This window comes from Neomonachus schauinslandi, chromosome 6 (genome assembly GCF_002201575.2).
Source record: "Neomonachus schauinslandi chromosome 6, ASM220157v2, whole genome shotgun sequence".
NCBI classification, from domain to species: Eukaryota; Metazoa; Chordata; class Mammalia; order Carnivora; family Phocidae; genus Neomonachus; species Neomonachus schauinslandi.
This window is the reverse complement of record NC_058408.1, coordinates 46,895,808-46,917,442: the sequence shown is the minus strand read 5'-3', so window position 1 is coordinate 46,917,442 and position 21,635 is coordinate 46,895,808. Positions and strand designations below refer to the sequence as shown.

The 21,635-nt window shown below is 36.4% G+C and overlaps 1 protein-coding gene across 2 annotated transcripts in view; it reads right to left on the bottom strand.

The window, feature by feature from the left end:
- PLA2G4A (phospholipase A2 group IVA) overlaps nt 1-21,635 on the bottom strand; it is a 152,491-nt gene that overhangs the window by 38,313 nt on the left and 92,543 nt on the right. For both annotated transcript variants that reach the window (XM_044916394.1, XM_044916395.1), the window contains 5 exons: nt 14,363-14,499; nt 8,191-8,413; nt 7,326-7,440; nt 1,000-1,137; nt 819-911 (listed from right to left, as the gene is read on the bottom strand). In XM_044916394.1, the coding sequence (XP_044772329.1) occupies nt 819-911; nt 1,000-1,137; nt 7,326-7,440; nt 8,191-8,413; nt 14,363-14,499 (706 nt within the window). The remainder of the gene's footprint in view (nt 1-818; nt 912-999; nt 1,138-7,325; nt 7,441-8,190; nt 8,414-14,362; nt 14,500-21,635) is intronic.

Here is a 21,635-nt window from a genome sequence, read left to right as displayed (position 1 = left end):
TCCTCCCAGCCCTTGCTGGGCTGGCCCCATAATTCAGATTTAGCATTCACGGCTCCTTCCCACAGCCAGTCAAAATAGCCATAAGGAACAGCTAGAAAGGCATCTGGGAGACACTGAATGGATGTTTCATTTTGTTTGTTTTGAGTCAAATTTACTCATCAACGAAAACCAATGTTCCTGTCATTAATCTTACAAAGAATGAAAACCACTGGTCCTCAGTTGAGTCTGTCTACTTTTTCAAGTTTTGTAAATATTATTTTTTAATTTATTATGGGCCAATGAGTTAGATTTAAAGAAAATCATTAGTGTTAATTTACTAGATGTAATTTGAAATATTTTTTCCTCCTTTTTGGTAAGACTCAGCTATACGAAGCTAACAGAATTCTAGTGCGTTAGTATTTAAGAGGTAAATGAGCTGGCAAGCATGAATTTAGGTATCATACTGTGTTCAACTGCTGATGCATCTAATCTTTTAAAAGCGATTTGATAAAAGGAATATTTGCTATTTGATAAAAGGAATATTCTCTAATGCAAGTAGTATGTTTAGATATATGATGACAAAGAGGAATGAAGATGCTCCGGTTAAAGATTATTCTTAGGAATCAATAGTTCTTACGAATTTCAAAACCTCAGTGTCAGAATAATACTTAAGAAGTAATATACAGATGATTCTTAGGAAATACTTAAGTTGATTTAATCAAGTTATTGGTAACTTTAGAACAATTACAATCTTAATGGTGATTTAATTTTCCATATATGCGTGTTAAAATTTATCAATTTAGCACAATATGATCAGCAGAAACATGTTTTAACAATACCTAATTCTTCCTCCATTGTGGAACCTTTATTCTGTGAGCCAGAAACTCCCAAGACTCTGTTAAACAGTATAGAAAAGGCACTGCCCCAGACACCTGAAATAAAGCAAAAATGGAGAATAACTTAGAATGCTCCAAGATTTAAAACAGTCAAGCAAACAAATGGTAGATTTTGATCACTTACCCATTAAGAAATGCAAGGGATTTTCTTCATATTTCTTCACAACTGTTCCCATAAAAAATTTGCTTCCAAATAAGTCAGGAGCCATAAAAGTACCATATTTAGCCATGCCAATCTCATACGGGCTAAATTCAACCCAATCTGAAAGCATTTAAAAAGAGTGTAATCTGTTTATAGGAAAATACTACAGAAATGTGCAAAGTTGAAGATCGCTCCAACAATGTCTTGATTATTTTCATTTATTTAAAATATTTTTAAAAATTAACCAAATGCCTATTATGTTTATAGCACCATATAGAAGTTGGGGGAAAAGAGCTTATTGAGATGAAAACACAAACGGATCTCTCCTAATTTGTACAAACTGAATATCTTTTGCATTTAAAAGCTCAGACATCTTTTATGAAGTCCACCTTAATTCTAAAGAATGGAAAACAGAAAACTGCTAACTCAGATGTAAAATCTACGAAGGAGATAGAAGAAATTAAACTCTGATAACGCAAGCAGACTATGAAATGGAAGAAGGTATTTTCTAACATTTGCCTTTCCTTCATGTTTCTTTAATTTTGCTTATTAATCATTCTTCTGACTCAAGATTATAATACAAAGTTTTTATGCTGAGTGTCTCAAACACATGGTACTATGGTCAAAAAAGCATACTTTCGAGGAGCAGAGACTATGGAGCCAGAGCCCGTGGTTCAAATCCGTTTTGCTGCTTACCAACTACGCCAGCTTCGGTAGATTACTTGTGTTCTTTGTGTTTTAGTTCCCTAATCTATAGAATGTGGATAAAATAAGGAGATTGTAAAATTGTTGTGAAAATCTAACGTGTATAGAAACGTAAAGAACCGGGGCGCCTGGGTGGCTCAGTTGTTGAGCGTCTGCCTTCGGCTCAGGTCATGATCCCCAGGTCCTGGGATCGAGCCCCGCATCGGGCTCTCTGCTCCTCGGGAAGCCTGCTTCTCCCTCTCCCACTCCCCCTGCTTGTGTTCCCTCTCTCGCTGTGTCTCTCTGTCAAATAAATAAATAAAATCTTTTAAAAAAAAAAGAAATGTAAAGAACTTAGAAGAGGGCATAGCGCATTTTAATCACTCTATAAATGGTAGCCACTATTAGATTTCATGTATATCCATGGCTATCACTGTGTCTAATTATGCATCCAAAAAGAATTCCTGGTTTCTAATTTCTACTTCCCTCACTTGCTACTCTCAGTCCTCCCCTTCCTGGTAAATGGTACTACTTTTCAGATATTCATGCCACTATTCAAATTTTATCCTTGACCGTTCTTTTCCCTTTATATCTTATATACAAAAACTCAAGTTCCGTAGGCTCTCTTACCAGATATGGTTACTAACAGGCTGCTTATCCATTTGTCCACCGTGGACCACCATCCATTTGTACCCTTACTGGTACAAGCTGCCATACTCTCTTCCCTGGATCTCCACAATAGTCTTCTACAACATCTTTTCTCTATTCCCCTGCTATCTTTTTGATACTTGTAGCAAGAGTGAATTTTTAAAAATAGAAATCACAGCACACTAATGCCAGTTGAAAGCTTTCCAATGGCTTCCCATTCCACTAAACACAAAAATGTGGTCAACAAGGCTTCATGATGGTCTTGTTGGTGCTCCCTGACCTCATGTCCTAACCAACCTCCCATTATGTTGGTCTTGCTCTTTCCACTTCAGCCACACAAATTTTCCTACTGTTCCTCAAAGAGAAAGCTCCATGACATCTCATTGCCGTTATGCTTGCTATTACCTTATGCAATTACAAGGCTTGCTCCTTCTTAACCTTTAGTTCAAGGTCCAATTTCGTTGGCCACCCTCTGTAAAGTCCCACAACCATCCACCCTTGCCTAACCCAAAAGCCTCTGCTCTCCTTTATCCCCCCCTTCTGAAATCATTACATGCCTATCCAAACAATCCAAAATCCAAGTAACTCAAACATCCACAAATTTTTCTGCTATTCATTTGGTGGTAAAATCTGGCCTGAATTCATTCAGCAGAGAAAAAGTCTTGAAATGATGCGAGGCTGATTTTTTTATCTATCTCACTAAATATGAATATTGACATATCCTATTAGAGAAATCACTCTATTTGACTATGAGATCTCAGGGCGGTATTATGTAATATACAATGTAAGTATTTTTTTAACTTTAAAATCTAAAATATTCTGAATTCCAAAACATCTATCCCCAAAGTTTTAGAAAAGGGATTGTGGACATATATTTATTGTTTAGTCTGTGGCAGATCATTACATTCTACTTTTGTCAAGGAAGTTATGAAATCACAGTTGGGATGAGAACACATTATAATTCATTTCAAATCAAAGCCAAGTAGCACATATACCTTTCATCAGAAAGTGGTGTGCTTTACAATGATGTACATGGAGTTAAGTGAGACATGACTAGCAATGAACCAGAGGTTGCTAGGAAAATTCTGTATCACTACAAGTAATTTCCCATCTCTGAATTTCATCTCCTTATCTTGGGTACTGAAACACAGTAATTTCTCGACTAATGTCTTCTTTATTAATGCTGTGGTGTGCGCACACAGTAATTACAGACGTTCTCAAGGTAAGCTTGCTCTCTAGCCCTTACTGAAGGACCCACTATAGTAGTATGTGACTATTATTCTTTTTGCTGTTGACTCGCACATTTCAAACTTGAACATCTCTCTTGTACCTCCATCTACTTGTTTTCAACTTCCTGCTGCGCATTTATACTTAGACACACTGTCATCACATTGCACTATGCTTACCTGGAAAGGAACTCATCATCCTTCCTCCCAGTCTAGCTTACCTGTTTCCGTAAACCACGCTATTATAGCCCCAAAAAGGAAGTTTTTTAAACTGAAACTTTTACTCACTCACAATCAAACCCATTCATTACCACCTCTCACTGGTAACCTTTGGGCTTTTCACATCCATCTTCATCTCTTCCTATCAGGATCTCCCTGATTCCAGGCCCTTATTACAAACGCACAGTGATAGTGCTGCTTCCCATTTCTTTCCTTGCTAATCTACCTATATGAATCACCAAAATACTTTTTTTTTTCCAGAAGCACTACTTAAACAATTTTATTGCCCTGCCCCCAATTTCCCATTATCATCATCGTTGAATAAAAAGATTTCTGTCTGGAATTCAAATCTTTCTATAACTTGGCACTAATAGTTTTCCCAAATGTACCACCTACCTTCACCAATTCATACTAAGGCTAGTTTCTTTTTACTGCTCTCCAAGACCTACCTTTGGCTTCCCTTCTGAGCATTTTCTCATGCTATTTCACACAAAGAGGACCATTCACCTCCCTTGATAGACCTTTTCATGTTCAACTGAAAACTGAGTTCCATCACCCACATGAAGTCTTTCTTATGATTGCACTAAAGCTCTATGATATCTTACTCTTAGGTCAGTTCTACACACTTTAAGAGATCGTAAGATTCTATGTGTACGGCTCATTAATTTTCCATGTTTTATTTTTGTCTTGTTAATGGGATTGTAACTTTCCTGAGGAATAATACTATGTCTTTACTCTTACAGTATCTGTCAAAGAATTTAACACGATGTTGAGTTCGTAAGTTGTGCTCAATAAATGCAATTTATTACCAATGGAAATGTAAAAATGAAAGCACCATAGTGAAGTGAAGGAATCAAAAAATATTTAACAGTTTAAACAACTAGTGTTTATTTGTTTAAAATCTTCAAAAGAGGAAAATGTTTAAAATTATTCTAAAGGGAAGAAAAACATTCTCTGATATTGTGGAAATAAAGTTGATAAAAACTTCTGTAAACTAAGATAATTTGGTTCTTTGACTTTTAAAAATATTATTCAGATAATATTTCAAATTTTTTCCCCCTGAATATCCATTTTTTAATCTAAGCAAACTTTAAAGTAATACAGACATCTCTCTCCCCTCCCTGCCCCCCCCCCCCCCACCCCATAACCCAAGCTACTTGAAGCTCATAACATAACACCTTTGAATCTCTTATCTGGGTACAAGATCCACATAACTAATGCTTGATGGCTTTGTCCAACTCTGTTGGAAGAAATAGCTTTGAACCTCCTTATTGTAAAAGCTTAACAATGAAGGTTAATGGTGTATCTCTCATCTCAGTAACAATATCGCAGTCAGGCAGATGGCCCAAATCAGACACATCAAGGTCAAAAGGTACATAAAACAGCCTTTCCCACTCTAGATGAATCCAAAACATTCACTTGTTCTTTAATGATTGTGGTCAGATTTTCCACTGAGAGTGGCTACTGCCTCAAAGTTCAGAATTAAAAAAGGTGACTATGAAAATGTCATAACAATCATAACAATAGTAATGACACTGTATTTTATGTCTCTTCATGATGTTCCATCTTCTGCCTACCTCGTGTGATTGTCTTAATAGCTCTGTAAGATAAACCTGATGTTTATTAATATCCTTTTTTTTTGATAATGAGGAAAATAAGAATCAGAGAGATAAATGACCCACCTAAGGTATTTCAGCCTAGAAATAAGACAAGGCTTCCAAATTAGTCTAGTGCTTGTTTGACTATATCATAGTGCTTTTGGGGTAAAATGGCTTATTTGGCTATGCACAGACTTGACCAGCATACTAGTAGGATTTATCAACCTATCTGCAAACATTCCAAGACCTCACAAAACAATAGCTGTAGGAATGCAAAAACAAAACAAAACCGATTTCAGCATGGCACTTACTTTTCCTATATGAATAAACTTCAGTTCTCTTTATGAACTTCATTACAATCAAGATCTTGCACCTTATTACTTCTGGGCATGCCATGGTTACCCCCGACTCTGAATGTATGCTTTACCCCCATTCAATAAATAAATTTGCCTTTCATATATAAAACCTATTTATAGTTAAGATCCAGACCTCTGATTTCTCATACAGCTTTCATAGAGCACTAAATTTTTAAGATTTACTTAAACTTAAGTTGGGCGTGCCACTGTTTTATGTACTTTGAATACTTTATATCATTTTTTTAGAGAAACATATGATAGGCTCATCCTTATTTAACAGATGTGGAAGCAGACTAAAAGACGTCATGTAACTTGGTCAAGGAACAATGCATAGTAACTTCTTTCTTGTGCCTTAACTTCTTTGATAATTATTGTAAATTTCCCAGATTATAAGGCCTGATAGAATGGGGGCAATATACTGTGGTGGGGAGGGGAGTTCATGCTTAGCACCTGGCTTACTACATTCTACACAGTCAGTAACCAGAGAAACCAATATTTTTATAAAACAAAGGATTTTCGAGAATACATCTCAGCTCTGCTACTTACTTTCTGTGTGGCAATGTGCAAGTCATTTAATCTTTCTGAGGTTTTGTTTTTTTTTTCTTCTATGAAACAGAGATAAAAATACCTCACTTCCTGAGTTGTAGCAAAAGTTCAATAAAATAATAAATATGATAAGTGATTTCTGAACCGTAAGCGTGATGAACATTTTAGACAATCTAACTGGTAAAAATCTGAATGGACGAATTCCAGGTGCACTGCTTTTTACAAATAATTCAAAATTCTTCTTGCCTGCGAGTGGTCAGTTGAAAAAAAGTGAGACTTTGTAAAATTGCAAAAGGATTCTGGATATAAATCTGTTAATTACATGCCATTCACAGTGATTTTTTTTTTTTTTAAAGCTCATGGTGTGACTGATTTCCCTGAGGTCCTTTTCCTAAAATTACAATGAGCCCTACCAGCTATAGTGAGAAATGTTTCCACCCTGCAGATTAGGACTGCCAAAGGCCCCCGGAAGCATGAGATCACATGCTCTGAGAGCATCCAACGAGAAGCAAAGCTACAGAAGAAACAAATATTTACATTTGAGATTTAACAAAATGAGGCATTTTGTTCACCAGATGCCACAAGTACGGACTAGTACTTTTTAAGTACTGCACTATAAAAATTACAACAGTGCTTTGAATGATAAACATATATCATGTTGTCCAATTTAATGAAAATATAAGCAGTAAGCAAAAGAATATGCATTGTCTGGAAGCACTAGGCACACTATTTTGTTAAAAGCCCTTGAGAAATGAGTAACTAAAATTGAGGAGATTACAGTCATGACTTTTTTATATTTCCCATTTCACTAATTTAAATGAAGATATATTAGTAATTAACTTCATGGAATATTCTCCACAACCAGAAAATCACCTAGCTTAATATTTTCTTGTATCTTTGAATGTGTTCATGTTACAGAAAATATATGGAAACAGACAACTAAAATTGCTTATGATCTTCCGCTAATGAAACTCATGAGAAACCGCAGCTCAAGGGTTCGAGGAAATGTTTTGAAAGAGGAAATTACATACCTGCAAACATTAGCTCTGAAACATCGGGTTTGACATGGAGACAGGTGAAGAGAGGTAAAGGGCATTGACCAGAATTGACTTTTTCCTTCAAACTACTCAAGGTAATGTTCATTCTCTGTCCACAAAAGAAATAAAGACATGGTTTTAAATATAGAAACAAACACAGATAGAAAGCTATTTAAAATAGGACTTCCTATCAAGACATTTAAAATGTTTATAATAAAAATAAGTCTTACTTTTTCTAGAAATCTCTGAGTCCTAATAAACAACAAGAGTGAGCTCTAGGGAGGTAATTATCTTCATTCTAAAAACAACCACAACCTTAAAGGCTACATCTACATTTGAGCTGAAGAACAACGTGGCAGCTATGAAACTATGAAGAAAGAATTTGGACCCCGGATCTCCTGGCACAGACTCTATCTCCTCTGCTTTATCTTCCGATGAAAAGTCACACTGTAGTCATGTGTCAAATGGGCTTTTTCCATGTGATTCCCTTTTCTGACTCTCTTTTAGGCAACCTCCATTTTTCCTCTGCGATTAAAATATTACTTGTATTCATCTCCTGATTTAAAAAGACAGCCATTGAGGTGGGGGGTGGAGGGCTAAGGTTTAAAATGTGTATTTTTCCAAAGAAAAAGAATACAAAGTACTTCGCTATACATCAAAACTGTTACACAGAATGAGTGAGCACTAGCTGGAAATGTAGTGTTATATCTGGCAGGGAGATATATGCTCAGTAAACATTGTTGATAGGATCCGCTGAATCAAGTGACTTTTACAAAATATATCATTTTGTTTTATTAAAACATTATGATATACAAGGTCTACTTGTATTAAAAGGACTGTAGGTTGAGTCATAGCTTACATTGTGAATTAGTGTTTCTCCTATTAACATCCCAAAGATATCAGTAAAGGTGACAGGTTGTCCAGAGCTCTTCTTCTTCCATAGAGACTCGACATATCTTTTAACTTTCTGTGGTGTGAGAAGTAAAAGGGGGCTGTGGCTAACATTTTTCATTAGCTCTTCATTAATCTCCTCTGGCCCTTTCTCTGGAAAATCAGGGTGAGAATATAGGGTTGACATGTACCTATAAAGAAAACAAAAGATGATTAGTGAAGAGAAAGGGCATTACATGGTAGTCTCCAAAGAAGGCAGGTACTCTTTGTCATAAAAAATTAAAAAAAAAAAAAAGAATGTTAGAAATAGTTGGTTTACTTAATTATCTGACTGAAGATATTAATCCATTTAAGGAAAGAATGTATCAATCAGAAAGGAGCTGGTCTACAATGGAAGCAAAGTAAGAGAGGTCTCAGGGGAAACAGTGGATTTCCCATGCCCAATCCAGAGAGGAGGATGCCCTACCAGGCTTATGGTGCACTGTCTAGCCTCTGGGAATGGGTAATTCCTATTAGACTATCAGAGACCAATGAACACAACATATTTGAGCCATATAAATAAATTGACTTGTCTGGAGGGCGCCTGGGTGGCTCAGTTGGTTAAGCAACTGCCTTCGGCTCAGGTCATGATCCTGGAGTCCCGGGATCGAGTCCCGCATCGGGTTCCCTGCTCAGCAGGGAGCCTGCTTCTCCCTCCGACCCTCCCCCCTCTCATGTGCTCTCTGTCTCTCTCATTCTCTCTGTCTCAAATAAATAAATAAAATCTTTAAAAAAAAAATAAATAAATAAACTGACTTGTCTAGAGGTAATACTAGTCAAGTAATCTGATAATTTGACTTTCCATAATGATAATCTATAGGTAGGAAATGCACTGTCTTAACTAACCTATTCTGAATGCCTAATTTTCCTGACAAATGTGGGTTTTTTTGGTTTGTTTTGTTCATTGCAAACTGGGCAGAATCCTAAGTCTTGCCAATTGTAGGTCTCAATTTCTGCGCATCTAAATCTGATGGTGAAATTCTGGAGAGAAAGAAGTCTTTAAGGTAAATGCCTTCTTGTGGAGATTCTTGGCCACCAGCCATTTGACCACTTCTAATGAAACCAGAAATCAGTAGATACTACCTTGGTGTTTGATATTTAGACAATAAACATTCAGTTACCACCCTCCTTCCTGTGCACCAATATCTCTAGTATTACAGCTCTCCATACTGAACATGAAGTATGACTTTACGTATCTGTCTCCCTTACTGAATTATGACCTCCTCCAGGGAAAACTTTGCTTATTCATCTTCTCCAGCCTCAATGACTAGCAAATGCCTGGAATGTGGAAAGCATGGTTTTTTGAACTAGTGAACCAAGAGAACAAAATAATGAAAGCAATAAATACCCACCATGTCATCCAACCAAAGAGTACATAAAATAGCACATAGTTTAATCTCCTGTTTCCTTGACATTCAAATCAAAATGCCTATTATAATGACTTATCTTTCCTTTAGGGAGAGGAAAAAACTAACTTTTAATGGGTCCCTGCCATGCTCTAGGCCTGGGCTGGTTAACTGTGCATAAGCTGTTACCTTGAAGAAACACAATAGCTTCCAATACTTCTAAGAGAGGATTGATGAATTTAAATAAATGTTCACAGTTCCCCCAATTAATACCAGAACTAGAATTTTAAAATGTGTCCTCTCCCCTGATAGGTTTTATTGTTTTTATCTTAATCTCTTAAATAAGATTTCAGTTCTTAGAGATCAAACTACTTCCACTTTACATTAAATTATAATTTGTTATTGGATTCAGAGTTCTTTGGAGACAAATTAACAATAATTATACGTCAACAAATGGAGACTGATGAGAGACCTAAAATGGAACACATGCTCTGAAAAAAAATTTTTTTAACAATAAAAATTCTTAAAAGATCTTTATTACATAAATTGGATTTGTAATATTTCCCAAAAACTTGTGATAAAGATAAATCAAAAAGATTTACTCTGAACTCGAGCCTGGTATAATCACCAAATATCTATAAAAAATACAGCTTAGATTGTTTGAGAGATACAGGGTCTATCCAAGTTTCTAAAACTAAGTGTCTTAGACATAGCAGGGCCTCTATAAATAGTTATGTAATGAATGAAAGGATCCTCAATTTATTTCTCTATAAATCTGAAAATATCTGCCTCTAATTTTTCAACATATTTATATGATGGGACACATCATTCTCTTCATATGAATGCATTTTAGGCTAAGTGTGAAATGTTAACAGCTAAATCATGTCAAAAGTCCACAAGGAGGGGTGCCTGGGTGGCTCAGGCGGTTGAGCAACTGTCCCACTCTTGATTTCACCTCGGGTCATGAGATTGAGCCCTTGTGGGCTCCATGCTCAGAGTCTGTTTGTCCCTCTCCACCTCCCCTTTCCCTCCCCCGACCTGCCCATGCGTGTGCTCACTCACATGCATGCACTCTCTGAAATAAATAAATAAAATCTGAAAAAAAAAAAATTCCACAAGGAATTCTCAGTACAATCCCTTCTTCCAAATCACATAGCCAATGTTTTAAAATATCAGTGCCAGGCTTCCAAGGACTTGCCAAATCAGCATCCTCAGGGGTAAACATATAGAATTTCTATGCCTAAATAGGTGTCAAAATCAAGTCTCAAAAGTAACTAAAATTTGGAATGACTTGAGAAGACTCTTGACATTTGTAAAGTGAATAGCCTAAAACTGTAAAGAAATCTCTAGATTCATTTCCCCCTCAAAATGCAGTTACTTATGCAAATCTTCATTTAGTCATTAAATATGTGGTAAGTTGGAGAGACCCACTAGTGAACACGACAAGCACAGTGCCCCCCCCGCCCCAAACAACATATTTTCTCTAACTTACATCTTGATCTTTTAGTCTATCACCTCTTATGTGGCAACATCTCCTAATATTGTTTCATTTTTCAGTGTGGCAAAAATTCTTCAGACTGTCGAACTGAAAGTTCTCATTCTTGAATTCCATTTTAGTCAGTTTAATGAACTGAGCCCTGTTGTTACAGATGTAGAGCTGCTCTCGTTTCTCTTTAGATGGTATTTCCATACAAACATGGCAGTCAAGAGCCCATAACCCCTCAGGATTCTACAAATGAAGCTGTACTGGGGAAGAGAGTTGTGCTGACTGGTTGGCTAATACTTACATGCCATGAATAACAAGTATCATCCAAAAATGATTTCGGAAATAATCACCCTAAAGGTAGTAGCAATTACAAGGGAAGCCTTTGTCCTACATAAAATTCTCTTTTGTGATCACAGAAAACTTTTTGGGAGGTCTAGGGCTTCTCCAAATATTTCCGTATTACCTCATTTGTGTCAAGTAATGGTCATGTGTCAGCAGAATATAAAAACTTACACAACACAAGAGTGTAATTTGTTTATCCAAGTCTTTCCGAATTCCTTCCTTTGAACTTTACCTTCTCACCTATACTTTTCAAGAGAAAATTAACATGAATCATCCTGACCACCTTTTCTTCTGTCTCAGGAAGTATCTCTTCTCTCCCTGATGAGCAGCTTTCACTTGTGTTTTTTATCTTGTCCTGTCCTGTCTCGGTCTGAATCTTTTTCTATCCATGAACCATCTATTTCTTTATCTTCCATCTATCCTTCTACACTGTTTCCTTTACCTCAGACTTCTACATAAATGTCCAAGCTTCTTAAATTCTGAAAGCAAAACAAAACCAAGACGCTTCCCTGATTCCTATATTCCCTTTCTTGAAAGAATAAATAGCTCCTAGTAGGTTTACCCACCCATCTTTCTTCCTTTCATCTTCTATTCACTTCTTATTTGCAATTTCATGGTCAAAAGTCCTTTTTATCTACTTCAGTGATTCTTGCTAAAACCACTAAAGATTTCCAAACCCAGCTCTAAGCTAAGCTGTTCACAGATGCTTCGTCCTATTAAAAAACCCACTACTTTTTGAAGTACTCTCCACCCTTGACGTCTGGGTCATCTTTTACTTGATTCTCTGCTCCAACGGCTACTTTGTATTGTCCAGCCTTTCCTTTTTTGGTCCATTAACTTTTGGGATGTTCTAGAGTTCCATGAACTAAATTATTGGTGGTAATAACTGAAGTGGTAAAAGTTGGTGAAATTGCCAAGGGTGCGGTGTGTAGATATAACAGAACAAAAGGGAAGTCCTGGAGGAAAGCTCACATTAAGGAGTAAAGCAGGGAAAATAGTAAAGATAGTATGGAGGACAGAGCAGTCAGAGAGGATGAAATAAAAACCAAAAGGCAGAGGAGGAGGGATTTGAAACAGGGACAGTTACTGTGTGAAATGTCCCAACACCCAACCTCATCCTCCCGGACTCCACCAGAGAATCAAGGAGGAAAAGAACTTCAAAAGACACCATTATATTTGGAAATTAGGTGGTTGCTCGGTGAAAATCAATTGTAAGGATTTTAGGAGTGAGTGGCCTTGAAGGAAATGGAATAAGAGAAGGCTAATCTTGGAGAAATTAGACAATGAAGGATAGAGGAGAAGTTTATGTACATATAAATGTGTGGCCTGTGATATTTAAATGATTGGCCTGTAACATTTAAAATTCTCTTAATTACATTTTGCAGGACTTGTTTTTAGAACCTGACAGGAGAACAGAAGATGTTGCCCTAAATCCATAACTAAAGCAATGACTGCAGCTCTAATTAAGCCTAAACACACACTATTATACCCTCAAATCAGCACCCCAAATCATACCTGCTGTCTTTATTAGATGAGTTTAAGAAAGTAAGTAAGCTCCTTGCAATGTATTAGTCTGTGATGGACCACAGGAATCTAACAAATAGTGAATTCAGAGAAAGAAAACCACTTGAAGAGTAATAACAAAATGCTTGAGGAGGCAAATTAATCTAAGGGTCCAAGTTTCTCTGTCATATTACTCATTAAACAGGCAGGTGCCTGCTCTTTACTTCAAGGGAAAGAACAATGATGGGTTACACCCTTCTTTCAAAAGAGATAAATCGTTTTGAGGGTACACACAAAGAAGGTGGCAACCATCGTTCTAAGTTTTTGTTTCTTAGTTAAAGAATCTGATTCAAAATATTTAAGAAACTATAGATTCTTTATACGTGAATCTCTATGTAAGAACATATAGCTGTCCAAGAGAAGGTTATGGTTTAGTTCCAAGAATCCTAGACTAGGGAATCAAAAGCCTGACTTTACATGCTGGTTCTGCTAGTGATCTTGGACAAATCCCTTGGCTTCTGAGTCAAATTTTATTTAGTTGAAAAATGAAAAACCTCAGATCCATCTCACAGGATGAGAAAGTACAGAAATCTTCAAATGCTAGACATACATAATATAGTATTATGATAGATGAACTTTACTATGGCTGAATGATTAAAAAGACTTGTAAGTCAAAGTCAGACATTTTGTAATAAGGTGACACTCATAGTTGAGACACCTGAGGAAGAACTAATATTTGATTTTCAATGTGCTTCCGTGGGTTAGGCAAACCAAAAAGTACATAGTAGATTCTTTGAACATGTTTCATAAATGTTTGTGAAAAGGCAAATCTACAGTGTACAAATATTTTATGTACAGATGTTTTACATCTCTATCCAAATTTAGCTGAGCTTAAATGCATATAAAGGATTAATTTCATAATTAGATGTGAATCAGTGAACCATTCCGTTTCTACATTCAAAAGTTGTTTTTCTTCTTCCATATACTAAGGTATCTTGCATTTCATTCTATTTGCCCTAGAGAAGAAAATGAATACCTAGTGAATCATGTAGACTTAGACACGATTGCTGAAAGATTACAAATCAGCAAATTATAGAAGATTAAATTAATTATGGGTGGAGCATGTTATTTCACCTCTGTGATATTTATATAGAATTTCAATTGATCTATTTTTAATTTTATGTTTAACTACATTTTAAGTTACAATATTTGGCTTAAAGGGAGTAAATTTATGATGAGTCATCATTAGGTATGAATTTGCCTTAAAAAACATTTTTAAGAAACAAATTATTGCATCAAGCTGGAACATTTCAGTAATTTGAAGTTAAGTTTCAATTTTCTAAATCCTTTCTTTTCTAAGGTTTCAGGTAGATAAATGCTAAACATTTTGCATGATATAACTAAGATTTAAGATGTATACTAACCATGTGGAGCCAGAAAGACCAGCAATGTAGGTAGCACAATCTAAAATTCCTGCTTCATACAGTGCCTTGATCACACCTGAGAAGCCGACCATGGCTCGGAACCCTCCACCTGAGCCCAATATGGCCACCACAGGCACCTGGAGTGATGAAACACAGAGATCATTTCTAAAGTCATAAAATATATTCCCTTTTAGTTTCACTTTTCACATTATATGTTCCACATTTGGTAATAAAGAATTGTTAAGTTCACTCCTACTTTGATAATATCTAATTTTTTTAAAAAAGAAAATGTTTCATATAAGAAAATTAAGAATTAATGTCTATTAGAAAGCAGATGTTACTCAAATACCAAGTAACTCTATTTAGAAATAACAACAACCATAACTCTGTATTTGCCTGACCCTTTGCAGTTTTTGGCTTGCTTTTGGGTGCACTTTTTTTTTTTTTTGATTCTCTCAAAAATCCTGTCAAGTGAGCAAAAATGTCTTTGCTCATTTTGTAGATGGAAGTTCTAAAATGCTGATATTATTTGTGTAAGATCTATTTGCTGGTAATCTGGAGTTAAGTAAGCCCCATGCCCTCTTGGTCCAGAATTCTTAGTGCTCCTTTATGCTGACTCATTTCAAAATATACACTATTAAAAAAGACAAGATCTACAAAATCTATTCTTTAATCTGTTAAATAAATCTGACTGAGTGTTCTCTTTCAGGCATCACAGGCAGATCCGGAGAATAGAGTTTATTTAAGTGAGGCAGAAATGTAATAATAATTATGACAATATGGGCGCCTGGGTGGCTCAGTTGGTTAACTGTCTGCTTTCAGCTCAGGTCATGATCCTGGAGACCTAGGATCAAGTCCTAGTTCAGGCTCCCTGCTCAGCGTGGAGTCTGCTTCACCCTCTCCCCCTACCCCTCTCCTCTACTCGTGCTCTCTCTCTCTTTCACTTTCTCTCAAATAAATAAAATCTTTTTTAAAAATAATTATTATGACAACAATAAAAATAGAGATAGATGACATTTGTTGCGCTCTTACCACCTGGTAGGAACTGTTCTTAGTACCTTACAGAAACTGTCTCATTGAATCTTCACAAAATTTCTATGAAGCATCTATTTTATAGGTGAGGAACCAAGGCACCTGGAAGCAAGACCTTGAAGACTTGTTCAGAGTCATGCAACCAGTAAATAGCGGTCAGGAGTTAAACCACAAACTCCTATATCCAGGCTCATGCTAATATGCCTTCCTAAAATAAAGGGCTACAGGCTAGGAGTACATGAGGTCCAGAAAGTCTGGTCAATTCCAGTCAGAGAAATTGAAGTGGTGGAGAAAGCTTCAGAAATAAAAAAGAAACCTGAGCTTAATTTTAAAGATGCACAGTTATTCAACAGGGAGGGATGAGGGCAGGGAAGGAGGCCATTCTGGAAATGGAAGCAACATGAGTCAACCAAGAGTTTTTGCAGGAGAGAAGCAGAGTCTGTCTGCAACGTGACTAAAACACAAGTGCTTGTTTGGAGAGGGAGAGACTGTCATTTTCTTTGTGGTCCTGGACCATTATTGCTCAAGAGAGCTGGTGGTTTCTCTCTACCCTCGGGCACAGTTCTCAAAATGTACACAGCTGTCTGGGTGTCCACAAGGTCAAAACTATTTTCATGAAAACAGTAAGATGTTATTTGCCTTTGTTCATTCTCATTACTTCATGAGTCTATGATGGAGTTTTCTAGAAATTATAGGATGTGCAATATAGCAAGGGATTGAATTCAAAAGCAGATATGAGAATCCAGCTGCTTTCTGTTAAGTCAAACAACAAAGATACTTGTAAAAATGTAAAACAGTGCTGCCCTTCTCACTTTTTTCGGTTCTTGAAAATATGGTTATTTTCATAAAATGTCATTTATATTAACATGACAAGGACTTGTTTAAAATAAAGTATGTATTTTAATAAGTTTTCTCAGTTTTCGTTTTTCATACGGTAGATATTCATAGATGTAACCCATACAAATAAAATCTCTTACAAGTTCTTGATATTTTTTGAGTATAATGCATTTCTGAGACCAAAAAGTTGAATAACTACTGCTCCAGAATACCAGGCATGTGGTGAGTACAATCTAACATCTTCCCGGAAAATTCTGAGCCTGTTGAGGATAAGGGTGGTGGGGAGACAGACAAGAGAATAGGGAGCAGATGGATGGAAATATTTACTGGACGGACAGAGGCTGACGTGGAAGAACAGTCAGATTGCTGGGGAGTAAGGGTGTCTTTTGTTTGATGTTGTTTCCCAATAATAACTATTAGCAAAAGAAAATTAGAATAGAAGACTGAGCAAAGAGGGAGCAAAGGTATTAGATCACGAAGGAATTCAAAGCTTTATAAGAAACAAAGTGAAGAAAGAAATCCCCATGGGTGGAAGAGCAGAAGCTGAAGTGAGTGGGGATGATGTTCTGACTGGACTGAAATCAAAATTGTCATACTGTTACCAGGTTTTATTTTCTGTATTTGTGACAAAGTCTCATTTGGAAAATAAATGTACAAATCACAGAGTGCATGTGCAGAGAAGAGCTCAAGTACTTTTGCCAGTTCTTTTTTTTTTTCTTTAAGTGGGCTCCATGCCCAGTGTGGGGCTTGAACTCAAGACCCTGAGATCAAGAGTCAGATGATCAATCGACTGAGCCACCTGGGCCCCCCACTTTTGACAGCTCTGTCTTATCTCGAATAGTCATGGTTTTCTTTTCTTCTGAGGCATGAATGGGAGACAACAATTCCTCCTTTCTTCTACCCCTAGAGCGGAGCTTAGGAGGAGAGAAATAGAATCAAGGCACATTTACAAGGAGACTCTGGTGACTGATCCGCTGTTAGGCATAAAAGAGGAAGGAGGGTGGTAGACCGTTAGGTTTTCTAGCTTTGCTCTCAGCAGATGACACTGTCATTACCCAGAAAAACCCCAGGGCACAGGCTAGCTGAAGGGGAACACTGTACTCAATCTCAGAAATGCAGAATACAGGACATGAACGCATTCTGTTGCAAGCACTTGGATCCTGATCCTTGGGTGTTCACTGACCAATGTGACAAATACATCTATCCATGGAATTATTATTTTAGAACCGGAAGGACCAAAAAGACTATAGAACTGTTACATACAGAAAGGGAAATCTGCAGAAGTTAGGTCTTAGTGGAGGTAGGAAGTGAAAAGTAGGACACCTAGAACTAGTTTCCTAATCCAGGGTTCTTCTCTAATACCGAGTGGCCCCAAACTGGAAGAGCCTAGGCATCCTAATTAGGTTCAGACTGGAGACCTCATTCATGAAAACACACTCCAGCATTTGGTGCAATGGAGCAATTTAAATGGCTCTGAACCTATGTATGTTTAGATGCACAGAATGCTTTCAAACATAAATGTTTAAGTTGTAAATAAAGTAAAATACCTAATTTCTTAAAAACTTGCCTGGAGAGGAAAGAAAGCTAAGATAGGAAACAGAAGTGGGTTATAAAGCAGGTGAATGGAGCCCAACACAGTATTAGCTGTCACAGTAGTTGTAAGCAGGCCAGATAAGAAGTGAGAAGGAGGAATCTGAATTAGGCCTTGAAAGAAGACTTGAGTTTATGGGCAATGTAATAATAACAGTGAACATTTCCTGTTGTCATGTGCCAAGTACTGAGCCTAAAGTCAAGCCAAGACAGTCATAAGCAGAAAAGGGCATGTGATTTGGGGACCAAAAGATCAGTTTTCCTATTGCAGCAGGAATATACTAGGGAGTTGGAAAAATAAGATTAAGAAGGGCTTTAAGGGGAAAAAATGATTAAGGTTGATATTCTAGAAGGAAGAAGACTGTTTATATTCAAAACTCATTTAGGGGCATTTGAGCCTGTTGCTTTGGTTACTTGTAACATTGCATTATTGAAAATAACATTAAACCCAGTACAAATCAGATACGTTAGAATAAGAAAATTCTTAGTAACAGATTACACTGTTCAACATACAACACAGAACTGCACTGTTGTTCGGAGTCAGATTTAATAAGAAAAGTTGGAAAATTGAACATAAGACTTTCTCTAATGCTGAGAAAACAGCTCCCCAGATGTCCTTCTTCATAAGCCACTAGCCCAACACATATTTATGAATGTCTATGTTGTTAGGGATTTTCTGGAAGTAGCCACTTACTAAACTGGAATTCGTTATTTATATAACCCATTGTTTTCATTATTGCTTTGCAGTAAATTCTTAGAGTTTTCAGGTAAGATTTTAAAGTCAGATATCTGAGCTGCTAGCAGGTGAAAGAAGTATCAGATACTTGTACATAAAAATTGAATAATCAAATACTTGAATGACTATGGAGGTTAAAAATCTCATCTACATTTACTACACATGAATTAATCTGTTTTTATGTGTATCATTTAATTTTCACAACTCTAAGAGGTATATATTATTACCTACATTTTAAAGATAAAATAATTGAAACACAAAGAAGTTAATTTTTCCATATCACAAAGCTAGAAAGTAATGTCCTGTGGACTCAAAGCTGGATGTTTTCTCTTCCAAAGCTTTTAATTCACTCTGCTCCATGATCTCCGAAAGCTTTCCCTACAACTAACTTTGTGACCCAAAGCAAAGAAAATCCTCCTTGCACTCTGTTTCCTTAAATGTAGAAATACGGGGTAGAATTAACAACCTTGAGGCCTTTAGCTACTAGTAACACTCCAGATTCTATAACTCATACAGAATATGAATTATAAAACTATAAAAGTATACATTTTTATTAACATTAAAAAAGGGAGATTCGACTTATCAAGAAAATACTGTATGTCTGGCATGAGCACGGGCACTTTCATTCAATTTGTTTCATCTAATTTTCCCAGCCCTTGAAAGGAGATCATCACTTCCATTTTTCAGATGATGACGTACTCAATGCACACGAATACCTCGTCCACACACAGACGCAGCTAATTGGTCGTAGAACCACGACATGAACTAAAGTGTCACCGACACCGTAATTCACTCTTTCCTTTTACTCAGTGTTGAGAAAAAAAGAGTAATCTTTGCTGAAAGAAACCATTTGATATTTAGCTAATTTATACTTCAGATTCATGTGTCACTTCGGATGATATCAGCCGAATTTTACGTAATAAATGAAAGCTAAATTTGGATGTTTTAATAGCCTTGGTCATCTGAAATAACTTTCAAAGAAATAACTGAGGAGTTATAAGAAGCAGCTGTTAGTCCTGGCTCAAAATCTAAAAGAAAGAAATGTTGTTGACAGGTTTTAGCTTATATTTAGACCTAATAGCATCAGTATTTGTGCATAAATGATATCAATGAATATCTCTCATACTTTTCTCATATGATAACAGGAAATGAATTTTCACTTACCAAAAATCCTGTGGTTTTGGTTAAATTACCTTGATGCATGGGCTTATGGATATTATTAAGTTCCTCTCTGGCAAAAGAAAATTCTCAAGTGCCTACGGATTTTTTTTTTTTTTTTACATTTTCATAGATTTTTAAGGTCTGAAAATTATGTAAAGACTTTTGCCTCCTTGGCTCCTGTATTAGTCAGGCTTCTCCAGAGACACAGAATCAACAAGATGTATCTAGCTACCTACGTATCTAGAAAGAGATTTATTATCTAGAATTGGCTCGTGAAATTAGGATGAATGACAAGTCCAAATCTTTAGTATGGGCCAGCAGGCTCCAGAACCAGGAAAGTCAATAATGTGGTTCTAGTCTGAAGGCCAGCAGGCAGAGACCCAGGAGAGCCAATGGTGCAGATGAAGAGAAAGGCAGTCTGCTGGAGAACTCCCTCCTGCTCAGGGAGGCTGATCTTTCTGTTCTATTCAGGCCTTCAAGTGATTGGACAGCGCCCACCCACGTTATGGATGGCAATTTACTGACTTGAATGTTAATCTCACCTAAAATCACCCCATTTCATGTTTTAAAGAGGCAAGAGAAAAGTATGTAACTACCTCTGTGCCAAAACTATCAAGTCTTAAAAACGATGCTCAAAATTATGAAAAATACAAAGAGAAAATTTTTTCCTTGGTAAATTATTCATTTAACAAACACTTCTCACTTAAGTGGGAAAAAGGTACTTTTAATATATAACTCTAGTGATATTATATGAAAGTTCACTTCATTACAAAGTATTTAGTAAGATACTGACTTAAAATATTTTACTTACAGTACTTTTTAAAACACCAAGTCCAGTTGATTAAATACACTTTTTAATTTCTAAGAGAGTTTATCATTTTATTGACTAGTATGAAAGAGGACTATAAGTCAAAGAAGTTAAGTATTAGAATTTCCTATGCCAGTTCCTTGTTAGTATCATAATAGATGGTTATAATAATTTGAATTGTTATGTACTTGGGTTTGGGTTTTGTTAGAAATTATCACTTACAAATAATTCCTTTTTTTTCTTCTTGTGGATAAAATCAGGCAAATAAAGAATGAAGATGCCACAAACTCTACATTATTGAAATTGATTTCTATGCCCTTTAATTTGCCCCAAATCATCTTTCTGTTCTTGCCAGTTTGGAGAAAAATATGGTACTAATGTCAAATCAGAACACTTTCTACCTCTGTTTTTACTGAAAGTCAATTTTCTAAAGTGCCAACCAGCTCCCGGCCTCCAGGACCCCAAGCACAAGTCGAAACACCTGAACATACATTGAAGGAAGTAGCCAAGACCTAGTTTTGCAACCCTCAACTGATCACTCCCCACCAACTTATAAAATGGGTCAGAGAAGCTGTATTAAAAATGAGAGCGCCAACCCTCTAAGTATAAAGGAGAACCAAAAAAAGTAGCACTGATTTTTTTAAAAAGATTGAATGAGCATATCACAGTGATTATCCCAATATTAAAACTGTTTAGGCTTTAGACTGCTTGTTTGTGCATCCTAGGTCTTTACTCATAATAATTATTATTATTTATGATTATCATTATTTTTTAATTAGAGGATAGAAGCAAAGATGACAATTATTGAGTCTGATTTCCCAGTGCATCTCCACAGTATCGGAATAGTAGGAGCGGACATGTCTGCCCAACTGGGTAAATGGTAATCCCCACAGTGGGCTTTGCCTCCCCACCATCCTGTGCCCAGTACTGGCCCTCTGAAGGTGCTGTCTGGTCCATTTCTGGTCAGGAACTTAGGCAACCTTTGTACACAAAGGGGAGGAACTCACTGACTTGGTTTGCTTCAAGAAATGTACAAAAAGTAGTACATATTCTCTCATTTCAACCTATTTACAATTTTTTCCAGCATAGCCATAATTTCACATGCAAAA